Raw genomic sequence first — 16,720 nt, 5'->3', positions numbered from 1 at the left:
ATCAGGAACGTAATCTGGATGTAGACCAGAGCAAAGCGCTATTATCGTCAAATATTAAAATAAACATCGTTATCGGTTTCAAGGTAGTAACATACTAACTATTCATGTTAAATTAAAATAATACTGTTTGTATGTTTTATAACAGGGCCTCAACAGGGTGCTAGATTGTTTTGCACAATTTTAAACGTCCACAAAAGTTCCGCAGTCACAACGCAGCAATTTTCACACACAAGTCTTAACTACGTGGTGAAGGTACAGTCAGATATGAATAAATAAAAAATAAAATAAAATAATACACGTACTTTGTGCTTAAAATGAGTCTAAAATGCAAAATAATAGTTAAAAATAGTTAAAAGTTAAAACAGTTGTAATTTCTGTATACAGTAGCTAAAAACAGCATGTGAAAATTAAAATATTAAATTCAATAATGTTAAAAAATATTTGTTAAATGCTGTTTTATATTTATCTTCTTATATTTATGTTGTTTTATTTTTATAATGTAATGTGGTTTTGTAAAGTCATACTAATGTTATAATAGGCACATTGTTTTGAACTGCTTTTACAGTGGTTACTGTTAATCGTGTAAAAGTTTTTTTGGTGAATTGTATTAAAACCAGAGCAAAAATCCTAATAATAAAACTAAATCATAATTATTAATGTAATGATAGCCTATAAGGAACCCACAACAATTAAAAACAAAAACATTCAAAAATGTATTGTCCCTGTTTTTTAATAAATAGATAATAACAAATGAGATTTTGGTGATATTTTGACCACTCAAATAGGAAATGTCCCCAGTTTCCATTTCAGAAATCTGATCACCTTATTCAAAAATAGTTATCTGCATGATGCCTGCTGCCTTTGGGCTCAGTGATGTTGAATTTAAATGACATGTAAAATAAAGACATGTTATGTTACATTGTGATGTAATGGTGTTTTCTGGAAGGGACTAAAGAACAAAGTATTTTTATCAGCTGAAAGGCAGAATACAAATGTTTTTATTAAGTTAGATAGACATTATATAACAGCTTCAGGTTGTGTTTTAGTGTAGGTAACATGTCCCACATTGTCCCACACAAACTTAGTAATTGTCCCACATTTGGTTTGTTTAATGGTGGTTTCATACTTATAATTGCTGTGCACTTGCTCTCAACTTGTCCAAACCTAATTATGTACATAGAGATTTATAAAACAATAAATTATGAGCACTCCTGAATTAGAAAATACAACAGAAATGTTTAAAGAAGCAAAGGCTCCATTGCATAGATAACCTTCACTCACATGCATATTCATATTGTGTCTATACTGTAAGTCCATATTGCTCTGTTTCTAAAACTAAATGTTTATATTTGTAATAATCATTTATTTATTTTAAAAATATATAAAATTACATTATTATTCCAATTTTTCATAAATATAAAAATGTGTTATTAATAAAAGCCATTATTTACAAATATTATGCATTAAAATATTGTAAAAATGCATTATTTTTTAAAGAGTCCAGCTGAATTGAAATATCTAACAGATCTTTAATACATGGTGTCCACTACAGCTGACGTGTATTTTCAGTTATGGAAAGTAAACTTCAACGAACAAGGTTATGGATCTTATATGTTATTCTGGTTACATCAGAGGGTTAAATATTCTTCGATATGCTTCAGTACACAGTATGTTATGACTGCCTGTTTAAGCGGACATAAATGAGACAATAAATCATTGCTCTTTTGCTCATACTGTATCATCCTCTGCTTTTAGAGGAGTAATCTTTATTTCATACAACATAGCAAAAAATAAATTTGTTACATATTTTACAAAATTGCATAATCAAATTACCCATGTTTGGAGTTAAATCCACAATGTAATCATTTCTTTTTTGCTAAAGAAACAAAGGTCTCAAATCTATAGGTACATAAATGTGCCCAAATACATAAAAAGAAAATGCTGCTGTTGCATTACAGATTTATACTAGTAGTACTAGTATATGTGAAATACCAGAACATCTGTACGTAAGGTAAAAAATATTTTAAACAATCTCATAAATAATTTTGGTATGAAACTCTTTAATATACATATTTACACTTGCTTCTCCACAAAAATTATTTGGGCGTATACAGTCCCCGTGCAGTCCCCGTTTGTTTTGGGCTCAAGTTGTGCACATCCAGTCAAGTCTGTTTTCAGCTCAGGCTTCGGTTTCACCAGCTCCAGCTCTGCGTATGTCAGACTGTCCTCTACCACCCTTGGCTTGAGGATGAGAAGAGAACAGGGCGTTTCAGATATATGAAGACTACAGTATGCGGTCAGAGGTCTGAAAGAGGGCGTTTAGTATTCGCTGGGGAATGTGGGGTCAGAACAACATGGAATTATATGTATAATTTTAGGATTGTTCGTAGACGGTTGTAACTCAAGCAGGAACAAGCACTTCATCTGATAAGCAGATTTTTCAAATGGTCAAAGCAAGTACTTTCAAAAACGGTAATGCAAACAATGCAAGTACACAGAGCAGAAGCATAGACATACTCATGTCCTCTGATACCCTATCAATTACACTCATTTAAACGAGTCTGTGTTCTATATAGAGCCTTGTCATTAAGCTCGTCCTCACTGACCAACCAGATTACAACCGGATTTCACAACACAATGCTGGATCATAAAACATTTTCTCTTTTTTGCTGCTTTTTTACATTTCTGTGATGATTTCCCTGGAAACTAATCTAATAAGAATCAAGCATGTTAAATAAATAATCGCGCTTTGGAAAGCAATAATAGTAAATAAAATTATAACACCCATAAATGGAGGTAGGTATAGCAATAACTGTGGCGAACATAAAGCTCTATGAGAAAGCCACATTATTTCCCTCTTGCATGTTTCTAGTCTGTGAAAATTCAATTGAGAGGCTAAAGAAAATGCGTCGTTAGATATTATAAAATTGTGAATAAAAAGATTACACATACAAAATTAATTATAAAACATTTTAAAAAATATAAAAGTAAGATATAGCAAGATATATATTTAGGACAATTATGAAACCATATCAGCATCATTTAATCTTTTTAATGTTTTAGCATGAAAGCAAATAATGCTCTTATGTAAAATGAATTCGATAAGAGTCTGCATTCCTACCATTTTTGTAGGTTGTGGCTTTAAAAGTTTAGTTCTACGTGGTTTTCTTGGTACGGGTGCTAGAAAACAAACCAAAGAAAACATAATTTGAACAAAATTACAATATTTTCAAGAGTTCAACATTTGGAAACACTTTACAATAGTGTAACATTAGTTAATGAAATAGCTAGCATAAAAATTTTAAAGCATTTATTAACCTTGGTTAATGTGAATTAAGACATACAATAATATATTTTTAAGTGTTAAATTAACTGTAATTAAAGTATAATGAACAAATGTGAACAAAAGCATCTGCCAAGTCCATAAATGTAAATGCAATAGTGTATTTATAATATAACATTAACCTATATTATTTATTAAGTTCATAGTTGGTTCATGATACCTAATGCATTAACTAATGTTAATGAATTGAACCTTGTTTTACAGTGTTACCCAATATTTTTAATAACACAATATGTACCCAGTCATCTTTGAATTGGTGTTTTAATTCTACCTTTAGCTGGAATCTGTGGTGGTGGTAGTGGTTCAGTGACGTCTCTGAGCTGTGGTTTGTGTCGTTTCTCTTTTCTGTGCATTGCAGGAGAGGAGCTGGACACACTGGTTACTGTCTCTCCTGAGCTGGATATTTAAAACAGAACAATGTTAGCCTTAGAATCAATCTAAGAATCAATCGATCATACATAACAGTAAAGCAGAGGTAAATCATATTACATAGTTTTACCTGTTTTCTGGGCACTTCACTAGGTAATAATTGGCTAGATGAAGACAGAACAAGCATAAAGAACATTAGAAACAAATTAATAAATAAATACTCTGTGACATACAATATTATTATATGAATTTTGAAAATGATTTTTTGCACTGATGACATTTTATTGTTAAAATATTGTGTAAATAATTTGGACTCTAGGGTAAAAAGCTCATCACCTCGTAGTCTTCGTTTGTGCTGCAGGTGCTGACATGTGATAGTCATGGCAAAGACAAGCATACAGACCAGACCGATAGAGCAGATGAGCACAGCACACAGATACAAATCTGAAAAAGATCAGAGCAAAATAATGTGCTGTAAACACTAAATTACAATGAGCGCAAACCCTGCAGAAAACAAATGAAAACATTCTCGATCATACATCAGTATTAAATTTTTTTCTTTTAACAAATGTTATTAAAACTATAAATTACACCAGCAATAATGTAATTTTTTTTTTTTTTTTTTTTTTGTATTTAAAATGTAGTGGATTTTGTAATAATATAGTGTAAATGTTGTAAAGTGTCATAAACCAAGGAAGAATCTTTATTCCAATAAAAGCTTGGGTAAAACTGGCCACAAAAATAAACCAAACACTGTAAGCACACTTGGTTGAATATGGTTTGGTCTTTCTCCATCAGAAGGGAGGAGATGTAACATTAGCCAAAAGCTGTCTAACACTAAACTGTGATCCAAGCAGCACATAAAATGTGTGCCTTTATCAGTGACAGAAACCATACGCCAGACTGCTATAAACAACAAGTTGCTCTATTTTATTACAATATTGAGGTAACAGCATACCTTCAAACATGCGCCATATGACATCAGCTTTTTCTGTGCTTGGTATATGATGCACTGAAAACATTAAGAGAGAGACATAAGTAAAAATACAGCTGCAAGCAGCAATTAGCCAACCACAAAAAGACAATGAGAAGACAATGACACATATAAAGTTTGGTGTCAATATGCCAAAGCGTTGAGGAGTTACAGACTCAGAATCATCTTGGCCTGTAGATGATCTGAGCCGATTTGGGTGAAAATCGAACCAATGGTCTAGGAGGAGTTTGAAAAAGTAGGTTTTAAAAGAAATTCAAAATGGCGGACACTCCGGACAGTAAGTTCGATCGAATGTGTTATAATTGGTATAATTGACGATTTTACGTGATGTAAATCCAACAGATCCGATTTTCTAAATTGTGGTGCAAACTAACATGGCGGCACCCATCGCGCATTATAGATCAACTAACATAATCATTATCAAGGTGTTTTTAAAATTGCAATTGCAAACTGGTTTGCATTGTTGTGGATTTTAATGCACTTAACATTTGTATTGCAATTTCACAATCTAAGTTCAGAGGAAAAACTCACACAATAATGAAATTTTATTATCATATTGTTCCATATTTGGCTCAAGTCTCAACCTGGTTATTCTCCCCAACATCTTGTATACCGTGGAGATTTTTTTTCAGGGTTGTGCTTGATGAGGCTTCAATATGACCAGGCAAGGACATTTTGTTTAAAAGGAAGTTGCATTAGTGGCCCCTTAAAAATACTTAACCTTTGACCCTGAGAAATGTGGCTTTAATAAATCTATCACAGAAAGCTTATAAACAGCTATTAATACATACAGCATGCATTACATAAATATTTAAATAATCACTGTTAATATTTGTTTACCTGGGAAACTAAATACAGATTTTTGAGAATACATGGAAAATCATATTATTTTTTTCCTCTCCCATTCTTTCTTTAATTTTTCTTCTTTCAATGCTTGCTGCATGGCATTTTTTAAACAGGTCAGGGGAAATTGCTTGCAGATGTTGAGGGCACTGTTGGAGAGGATTGCTTTAAAACGTAAAATGAGCTCAATAAAATGTAGATGATTGAACGATAAAACGCAATAATAGGCTATCTTAAAACTGTCATTTGTGTGCCACTAGCATGACAAAAACATGACATTTCCTGAACACTCCCTCCATCTGCCATTGGTCAGCTAGAAACACAGTTCTGCCCTCAAACCAACACCATTGCTTGAGTCAATGTTGCTGTGTTGGGCAGGTTAAAATGCTAATGAAATGGAATGGAAGAGTAAATCAATCTACAAATGGTTTTCTCTGCATATTAAGTAAGGAGAAAGTATTTTAACATTAAAATTACACTCTCTTACATGTTCTTTTTCTTTATTAATTTTCTTAATTACTAGAGCATTGAAAAGCACAAGAACAGAGCTCTAGAGAAACCCTTCCAAACTAGCAAAAAAACAAGAAGCCTTGATAATCAAAGTACTTTTTTATCTGGCTTCTCTCCATGTTCTGGGCCTTAACGGACCCTGGTGTGCTTCACATGCACTTCATTAGCACTGTCTCTGCTTCAAATGACGACCAGAACAACTGTGACTCCGTCCGCACCAGGTATACAGTTACACATCTGATCTGCATTTTCTTTAAAGTCAAAACCATTCTATAAAACCCCTGCTAATCTGAAGGGTTCAGCACATTTTCAGATCTGCAGGAACACTGTGCAATAACTCTCGAGAACAAAGTGCACACTACATCCGAAGTCAAACGGGCGGGGAACAGCGTATGTTTGAGTGGCGCTTTTGTTTTGGAAAAGCATTAAGTCATTTGCTGGCCGACCCAGTGGCTGTAGGTTGAAGTGGTAAACCCCGCTCTGTGGTCCTGCTTTGGTCTATGTTTATGGGGTATCTATCTCAGCTAGTTGACATTGTTTTGTTGTACAAGTCAAATTCCCCAGTTTAAATCAACCTACAACCTCCATTTCCTTCCTTATTGCCTCTTGTTTGTTTACTCTTTCACTTGCTTTTTTCTTGTATTTTTGTGTCTCAGAGTCGGGTAAAGTGGGGTATCTGTGGTTGTCTACACCCTACAGTAATATTCTGTTGCTTATATTCCTCAAACCCACACCTTTATATCAGTGATATATATATATTGGTGTTTTTCTTAAAATTAATCATCAGCTATGGTTTAAAAAAAATAAACCATGTTTTTTCTCTTCTCAAAATAAACTGCTTAAGCAAATATATAGCAATTTCACAGACTTATTACTTTTAGAATTTTGGATTTAGCTTCTAAACATCAGTTATACAAAGAAAGATGCAATGGTTATTCATAGCCAATCATGAAGCATAATAAATAACTTCACTTTTTAACAGTCTAAAGTAATGAGCTACTTTAAAGAAATGATTGATCCAAAAATGAAAACCGTGTCATCATTTACTCACCCTCATGTCGTTCCAAACCCATATGACTTTCTTTCTTCAGTGGAATATAAAGAAGAAATATGACTTGTGCACTATATTCCAAGTCTTCTGAAACCTATAATAGCTTTGTGTAAGGAACGGATTGAATTGTAATTTATTACACTCTGAAAATCTTTACATCTGCCCTAGTTCTCACTGGCACGTTCATGACAGAAGCAATGTCTGATTTGTGAATGCATCATTCTTTTCAGTTGGATCTTTTCAAATGACTCTATTGATCCAGTTTACAAAATCATGACAAAAACTAACGAAATTATCAGTGAATAAATTGTATTTTAGTCTATTGATTACACAGTGATTTCAGAAGAATTATATACAGTATAACACACAAGTCTTATGAAATACTTTTATGTAATGTTAATGAATGATATTTGATGGTGTTGTTTACATGTTTTTTTAAAGTTTGAAGCTCTAGTAGATTCTTCAGAACAACTCCTTTTGTGTTCTGTGGAAGAAAGAAAGTCATATGGCAGTAATGACAAAATGTTTATTTTTGAGTGAGCTGTCCATTTGAGTGCAAACAAATACTTCTTTGTTCTCTTTATTGTTGCTAGAATCAGACAATTGCCGTTTATCAGGCAGATGATTAATCCAGAGGACGCTGAGGCATTGGGGACCTCTTGCTGTCCGAACACCATAGGAAAACTCATAATGCAGCCAGAGTAAATGTTTTCAGTTGCACCTCTGCCAAGTCTCCTCGCTCTGTCCCCACAGCATGTCCAGGTTGCTCTCGTTAACAGCCTCACGGTCTGTTTGTGTTGGCCCAGAACACATTTATAGTGGAAATGATGTATATATGAGGAAGGTGGAACCCTGAGACTTACAAACACACCGAAGCTAGCATGTAAGAAAAGGCTACAACGTGAGAAATGGGAACGTTTACGCCTCATTTTGTTGATTATTTGAAAATTTTATGGACCATTCTAAAACTATTTGAATTTGGGCTTTGAACCGTTGACATGGAGTAATGTCACTATGTGAATCTGATATAGTCTCTCTTTTGTGATGTTCTGAAAAGACAGACCATCCCCTCTGTTAAAGAGGTTTACAAATAGCTAACAATGAACTTTGTCACTAATTGTGGATTTGGAATTGACCCTGAGTTGGATGAACTGAAGGATTAGTGAACTGGAGGAAACAGCTGTTGTGTGGTTAGTCCTGACCGTGGCAAGACATCACTCTTCCACCACATCCAACTCAACCACAGGGTTCGCTGGCACTATAGGGTCTGTATTGAACTGTTAGTTTTAAACTCCGATACTCCAGATTGCTTCCTTGCATAAAAAGCTTTCACATTGAGCAATTTTTCTAACCACGCATAATCTGTATGCGCGCTTCGCACATGCGCCTTGCATTTTTTTTTGCACTAATTAGTTTTTTCAAAAGAAAAGGAGGAGGTGGTCCAACAACAACAATAAACTACAGAAGACACAACAACAACAGACGCCCACAGTGTGAGAAGGGGTTAAGAAACAAAGCAAATGTTTAAAAAAGTACATTTGTATCGGTCATAACTTCTGGAGAGAAATAGCACAGACACTGGACAAGAATTAAACTTTCTAGTGTGCATGTGTCGACCGTCGGTGTTCGCGCACACTATCAAATGGAGTATACTTTGAAAGGCTACACATTTGGTTTTATGTTTATGCTAAGCGTTCGTGTCAAAACTGGGTTGAGACATGTCTTACAAATACAATTCAGATGAACTGAATGTTGAAGTGTCCAAACTTTAACACATCTAAATTGTACTAGTAGTACATAGTACTCTGTTTTTGTATACAACAAAAAGAAAGTTAGCACAAAGTTAGCTTGACAAAAATATCAAAATGGTGAACGTAGCCACTACGAAAACACACTGCAAATGTGAGTGCAATGTGTGATTAATGATTCAATATTTGTATAATATGTGCAATATGTAAAAAAAAAAATAAAAAATCAGGACTCCGGTTAGCTGACAAGCTAAAGCTAACGACAGCACCAAATGAGAGGATGTGCCATGGATATGTCAACTGTAAAAGGTGAATACAGTCAAATCAAAATGTATTCAGACACCTTGAACATTTTATTCATTATTACAGTTTATTCACCATAGTTTAAAAAAAATGGTAATAAAATATGACAAGATCTCAGAGTTAAACTGTGTCAGAAAAAAATAATCTTAATAATGTCAGATAACACTTAAGCAAAACATGGTCAGGTCAAAGTGTCTGAATAATTTTTGGTTCCAAATTTTCATCAGTTTTACTGGTAGTCCACTGTATGAAGAATTTTTGGGTATAATATGTCACAGTTTATTTTGCTATCCTCACTTACATAAAAGAACTATAGTGTCCTGCACCCACTAGTAAAAATATACCAACAATATCAAAAAGTTTGATAATTTTTGGTTTGACCATATATAAAGTGTTTAATTTGAGACAGGCCTTCAGAATTAATTAGCTTTCAGAATTCATATACTATATGGTTTGACCATATATAAAGTGTTTAATTTGAGACAGGCCTTCAGAATTAATTAGCTTTCAGAATTCATATACTATATGGTTTGACCATATATAAAGTGTTTAATTTGAGACAGGCCTTCAGAATTAATTAGCTTTCAGAATTCATATACTATATGGCTGAGTACATAATGTATTTTACATCATTTAAGACAGCTCAAAAAATCCTTAAGTTACCTCGTAATTCCATGCTCCCTGTTCCATTTGACGAGGCCCTCCACTTGTTTCTGTGCTTCCGTATTTCCTGCACTTTACAGGTGTAGTTGCCCCCGTCCTCCAGGGACACATTCAGGATCAGCAGACGGTAGATCTGTCCATCCATTTCTTCCCAGAGGTGGAACTTTGTCTGGGGAAAGTGCTTGCTGTAGTTGCCATAATACTTGGCTTTCTTCATGCCCATCCTGACCACGAGGTGCTCGTCTTCAGGAGTGGGGAAGTAGAGCCAACGAAGCACCAGGACACTGCTGCTTCTCTTCCTCTGAGACACTAAGCAGGACAAAGTGATGTTGTCTCCTTCCATACACATGCTGATTGGCCCAGGAGTGACGGACACATTTAAAGCATCACTCAGCTCTGGGAAAAGAATAAAAAAAATTAAAAAAAATTATTATATTAAATAGAGTATGTGATATTGACTAGAATCCAAGAAAATCATTCCTAATTTAAATGTGCAAATAAAATAGATTTTAATCATAAAAAGAAAACTTAAGAGATTAAAAGATTGCAAATTTATATTTACCATAGTTTTTTTTTAAATGTATAATATAAATAATATTTATTCTTCAGTTTTTTTTTTTTTTTTTTTGAACTTCATCCGTGACATCTCTGATTCTGGCCCAAATCCATGACCCCTAAAGGGTGTAAAATATCTGAATGCATCTGGGCTTAATATGCTTTGTCAAACAGAAACTACAGGTGGAAAACATTTGTCTGCCTTATTGAACTAGAGGATAGAGCAGGGAACACGACAACAAGATTGTATCCAGCTGTTAAAAGCCTTTGTCATGTTTATGTTGTGTCCCAATTACTCGAGTCCCTCCGGGGTCAGCCGGGGCTCTGTTTTCAATGCAAAAACCACATCACAAGAGAGATAAACATAAAGCCCCACATTAATAATGCTGAGACCTAAAGTTGCTTAGCTAAGACTGTTCAAAACAATGCGGTCTAACATATTTTGCAATATGCACTGAAAAAAAATACACAAATATAGCAAAATTAGGTCAGTAAACAAAAGCTTAAAAGTTTTGTTTACTTTTTAAATGTAATTTTTAGCATGCAAAATAGTTTTATGCAGATAAACACTGCAGTTACTGTACATGTGTGACAAACGTGAAGCAGTTGTCTGAAAAATCATCTCACTGACATTGTTTCGTCATTGCATATTAAAAGGCCAACAAAAACACACATTCTTACCTCCAATAAAAGCCCTAGTCAGGAGAACTATCGCAACAGCGGAGAGCTTCATTTTGCAGACCCGTAGGCTCCATAAACTCAACTAAACGTCAAGAAAAGAAAGGAGTCCCTGGGATTTTTTCTCCTTTTCTTTCTCTTTCTCCCTCTCACTGTGTGTGTGTAATCTGAAACAGTGCGTGCTCTGTTCCCAGTTAGAAACACCCCTCTTTCCCAGTCTTTCTTTTTTCACCCGCACTCATTTTCTTTCTCGATCCTGAAATCACTCCCCCTGCCAGTGAAAAGTACGTAGGAAATGTCATTTCCTGAGAGAACCTTTGGAAGCAGCACAAATTTTCAGCTGGACCTACAGCACACGAAAGTAGGAGCGGCGGCCAGGTTTTAGTGGGGTTTACGAACTCAGCTTAGATAATGAGTGAAGACAGTGGCCTGTCTCACTGTTCAGAGAGTCCAAAACCCCCTTTATATAAATATTACATTTATTACACTATTTACTGTTATTCATACTATATTTAAAAATTTAAGCTGAAAACAAATTTAAAGGAATAGTTAATTTTTGGGGAATAACCAAAAATTGATTCTAAACTCGTATGACTTACTTCTGTCTGTTAAACACAAAGGAGATATTTTAATGTATTGATTAATTTCCTCCATGAAGTTACAATGATTAAGGCTTTTAAGTTTTAAAAAGGATGCAAAACTATCATTAAAGTATCATAAAAGTAGTCCATATAAATCATGCACAATTCATAATATATATATAAAATCTGTGTAACAATTTACAAACTGCCTTTCAAATTCCATACTTTGTATTCTATGGAATAAAGAAAGCCATACAGGTTTGGAATGACATGAGGATGAGTAAATGATGACAGATTTTTGTGTAAACTCCTTTAAACCTTGACTATTGAAAATATGTCCACGGTCTGGAGTTGTAATGCAGTTTTCTGTCTTCAGCACACAGTTCTTGTCCACCCATCTCGTGGTTTGAAACATAATGGTTTATTGGGTAGGGTAATGTGCTGAGCTAGTGGTTTCTCCTACTGAGAACTGCTACCAAGAGGAGTTGAATTACACAATGTGCTTATATATAGAAACAGAGTATAGGGCTACAGCTTAACACGTGTCCTGCCACTGCAATACTTCAGCTTTTGTCTTTAATTCTGTATTGTTTGGAGAAAAAAAATTGTTCCATTGTTCTTACTGGATCGAGGAAAAAATTAAAGCATATATACAGCATGTTGTAATATGCTGTCTGGAGACAAAGCCTGTTGAGAATTTCACGGTCTACAATAATATATGAAACATGTTGAAAGCATGTGCAAGAAAATGCCAGTTATTAATAAACTTTGATATGCTGGAATCAGTTGGTCTCTATAAATCAGACGTTTCCCATCTTTGGCTATGTTCAAAATGGAATATATATAGTGGCAACTAGATAGCATCTTGGAAAAAGTACTGTTAAAAATCACAGCTGATACCACATCTGGTTATTTCGTCATACTGGAAATCTATAGTCAATCTAAGCATGCATACTTATATATATATATATATATATATATATATATATATACTGCAGAAGTATCAGTATGATGTGATGGCGATGACGATGGTATTCCAAACTTAGACAATACAAGTAGTGACACTGCATCGGTAGTTAAAATTAGTATTTTTTCAAGCTCATTTATCAGGTTTTTCTTTGCAAAACACCTGTTTTTTCTATTCTAATTAACCAGTTAATCAGGCCAGAAAAATGCAAAAGAAACTCAATTCATTGTAAAATAATTACAAACCACATTCATTCCTGCTATCAGGACTCTACACTGACTCCATGTGGCTACAACACAGTAGATGCCAGATCCTCTCACTCACAGTTACGCAAATATGAGATTCACTTAATGATTATATATATATAGCTTTTATAGTTTGTGAAGATATAAAATAGTTCACTTTGTTAACAGTCTGGAAGCTTATATTATGGATGACATTTTACATACAAGGCCCCAATCGCACTGAATGTGTATAAACCAGTGTGTGTGCGCCAATCAAAAAGGGGTGAACGGTTATCACTCATTTCATGTTACCCTTGTAAGACACAGTAATTCTTACACTTATTCAATTACAGTTTAAGACATCGCCCACCCGCAGACCTGACTCCTGCAGCGAAATCATGCATTTCATATCAGAGTAGATTAAAAGGGCTCATGGAGAGAAGCTCTCAGTCAATCAGTAAGTGGCTTGTTAATGTAATACACAAATCAGCGGGAGATACGGAATAACACGCACAACAACATCTCGGCTAACACAAGAGCCTCGGGTCCGGTCTCTACTATGTACATTTCTGGTATGGTCAGTGCTGGGTACAGTAAGGTACTAGATCGACCTCCACGGATGCCTCCTAAAGTTTTTAATGGGAGTCGAGGATCAGGGGAAATCAAAAAGAGATGCTCTCTCATATCTCTGGTATATGTAGCATCTCGAGGGAGCTCTTGTTAAACTCATTTGGGCCACTCGCATGGCAACAAAGCAACACAAAGACACCCTTCCATTAAATCACTCGCTCAGTTTGTTTGTTTATTGGCTCTGCCATTAGGGCAAATTATTCTCAGTTAATTGGTTTTATAATTATACCACTGGATATGCAGAGGACCAGCGTTGTGGCACTCTAAAAAAGACCTAGCGTGGAAATGGGACTGTTTAATGTCCTAGATTATTTACATATTATAGCCTGTTGCCGTTCCCCACCAGCTTCCCAGATGCAGTATCAGTAAATGGTGACGTAAATTTCTGGGAATAAAACTCTTGAATCATGATTTTTGGAAGTTTGGAACAAGGCTTATTAGCTGTGAACCACTGTAATACAGTAGTAGGCCCAGTAGATCAGTATTTTAAAAAAAATCCCATAAGATATGAATTAAATCAAATAAATAGGGCTGTATATAAAAGCATTTTGTGACTCAGAATTCATCACAATTCAGTTCCCTCTCTTGTAAAAGCATGTAAGGGAAGATCTATTGACATTTTCATTCAAATGACTGTGGGGTTTTAATAAAAAGAGACAGAGCAGGCCCCTCAGGAGGGAGTCATTTAGCTCAAGCTTTATTCAGATGGGGGCGGTGGCTGATTAAGTCACAGACCAGCTAATATCCTTGATACAATCAATATCCGAGAACATTACAGGCACCATAAGAAGGGCTATGCGTTATTTTCTCTCAGTGGGATTTTGTAAATGAGCCTGGGAGTAGTGACGTTATTCTAATATTTGATGGTTTAAGTACTTTCAGTGACTGTGATTATTGACTGTGTTAATTATTAGCCTTTGATAGGAAAATAACAGAAGCCGCACTACGGAGTTTATATAAAAACAACTGTCATTTCAATTAAGATTCAACAACTCTATCACAATTCATTTTGTTTGTATAATGTGGACTTCATATAATGACAAATTGATTAAACACCGGGATGCCATTGGTTAGATAAACAGATTCGCACCATTGGTTGAGCCAATGTTGCTGTGTTGGGCTACTCCAACAAACAGTGTTTATGTGCTTATACTGACAATCCACATAAAAATAAAATAGGCATTATTGTTCGTAGATATTTTTAGTCTAAAATAAAGAGAAAGAGAGTGTGCAAGCAGTGGTCTAAATATCTAGACAACAACAACTCTGCATTTACAGCTATGCAAAAATAAACTAAGAGTGTATTAAAACAACACTGTTATCTGTTACATGATAAAGCATTTAGAAATATTTGACAAGCAGAATGTCTGTAATCACAGTACGATCCCATAAATGTCATGTGGGGTGATTCACAGAGGATCATTCACCAGTGCTTGGAAGAAACCATTCCAACCCGTTATGGGGTTCAGCACCTACCTGATCCCTCAAGGCCAGACATACATATGTAATATAATCAGAACTTTTACAAGAGTGCAGTATCCCACTGAGCCCCCCTAAATCTTATCAACCCATGATAGAGACAGTTGCTCAAACTATCCCCGACATGGCATGATATGTTGAGGTTTTTACACTGAAATAAATATATACATATATATACAACTCTCAGAGTGTTTGGCATGGTAATAGATATGACGATGATATGTTTGGTTTCGGCAGAATAGATCTGCTATACGCTGCTGCTGCTGTTATTGCTGCTGCTGCAGAGAAAGTACGGGATTTGCTACTGCCAATACATACACGACACGCTGCTGTGAGCAAGTAAGACATGCTGCTGCTGTACAATGTAGCGTACACGAATTACCCGTACTAGATCTATACAGGTGGAGCTGGGGAAGGTGGAGGGTTTCTGAAGCACGCTGCAACTGCTAAGGCAATGCTACCCAAGTATTTTGGTTGAGCATGGAAGCTCATTGGCTACTAATACAGCAGGAACCAATCAGCTGTGCCCGATAGATAATGATGTGATTATGAGCAGGTTGAGTTAAGGACCTATTAGCCTGCGCCATCTAGAGTTTCATGACAGAACTTTGTATATCAGCAGCATTTTGTTTTGTTTTCTAAAAACATGCTTATTTGATAAACTAAATTCTATAGATAAGAGGTAGATATTAAGAACTGTTCAGATAGTACATCTTTATATTTACATGTATTAAGCATAAACCACACTGAATTTTGTTTAGATTTTTAAAAAAATTATCCGTTATCTCTAGGGCTGGGTATTGACACAAATTTCAAAATTCGATTCGATTTCGATTCACAAGCTTGCAATTCGGTTCGATTAAATTCGATTAGATTCAGTATCGATTATTTTGGATATATATAAGGAACAGTACATGGCAAACTAATGCTGTAAACAATACATGGGAATCAGTTCTACATTACTATAATATTGAAGGTTAAAATGAACTGATTTGTATACAAACACTTAAATTATTGGAAGTTAAGGAAGTTTTTATAATAATAAAGTTAAAATACTAACTTTACAATTATGTAATTATATTTCTACTCCCAATTCGTTTTTTGAAATACATTATTTAAATGGTGGCTGTTATAAAAACTTGACGGATTTATTCAAACATGCATTAAATATTGAAGAACATTATAAATTATAACAAATGTGTAATATGGTGCAAATTTAGCAAAATGCTATTCTCTAGAGTTCATTTTTATAGCTGACTAGAGTTTATGGTCACTGAATATGGTTTCTGAGGTAAATCTGATGTTACGTGACATTGCTTACAAGCTGTTTTTATTGACGTCTTTCGCGTTTGAAACACTGATTGAGCTATTCCACGAGACAGGATACGCATTTCGGTAAGTTGTACTGTATCTTTGAACATACCTTTGGGTATTCATTCATGTTTATTTCGCGCTGTAACTGGTATTAAAGCGGAGGAGATGATCAGTTCACGCGTGCTTCGCGTTGCCGCCTCTCTTGATCTGAGGCTACAGCCATCTGTCACGACACATCAAACAGCGCCAAAACGGTTATTTTTTGAATTTCGTAATTAAATAGACAGAATTTGAAATCTGAGATTTTGTTTCATATCAAAAGTAGCAAAGCACAAAGCTTATTGCCATTTATTAGATGGGAAGAGCGCTACAATGTTCTATTCATCCATCAATTGAAAACAGACTAGACTAATCAATTCGTGGGGTTTAAGAATCGATATCGGTTCGTAAAAATGAGAATCGATTAAA

At 34.9% G+C, this 16,720-nt stretch overlaps 1 protein-coding gene across 1 annotated transcript; it reads right to left on the bottom strand.

Moving 5' to 3' along the window:
- Positions 1-1,722: 1,722 nt before the first annotated feature.
- Positions 1,723-11,343, bottom strand: vstm4a (V-set and transmembrane domain containing 4a). The gene is made up of 8 exons (XM_051918108.1): positions 11,061-11,343; positions 9,825-10,220; positions 4,671-4,724; positions 4,049-4,156; positions 3,843-3,876; positions 3,615-3,739; positions 3,122-3,180; positions 1,723-2,241 (listed from the first exon to the last, which is right to left on the bottom strand). The coding sequence occupies exons 1-8, from the start codon at positions 11,110-11,112 to the stop codon at positions 2,074-2,076; spliced, it is 996 nt and encodes a 331-aa protein (XP_051774068.1). The 5' UTR covers positions 11,113-11,343; the 3' UTR covers positions 1,723-2,073.
- Between the last annotated feature and the right edge of the window lie 5,377 nt (positions 11,344-16,720).

The sequence above is a fragment of the Ctenopharyngodon idella genome, chromosome 13 (assembly GCF_019924925.1).
Source record: "Ctenopharyngodon idella isolate HZGC_01 chromosome 13, HZGC01, whole genome shotgun sequence".
NCBI lineage: Eukaryota > Metazoa > Chordata > Actinopteri > Cypriniformes > Xenocyprididae > Ctenopharyngodon > Ctenopharyngodon idella.
This window is presented reverse-complemented; position numbering and strand designations above follow the sequence as displayed.

Excerpts from the sequence above, each read along its gene's own strand:
- vstm4a (XM_051918108.1), bottom strand. The coding sequence starts at position 11,112 with ATGAAGCTCTCCGCTGTTGCGATAGTTCTCCTGACTAGGGCTTTTATT. Across the intron at positions 4,157-4,670 it reads CATATGGCGCATGTTTGAAG|ATTTGTATCTGTGTGCTGTG; the intron begins GTATGCTGTTAC and ends GATCTTTTTCAG. Across the intron at positions 3,181-3,614 it reads ACCACAGATTCCAGCTAAAG|CACCCGTACCAAGAAAACCA; the intron begins GTAGAATTAAAA and ends TTTGTTTTCTAG.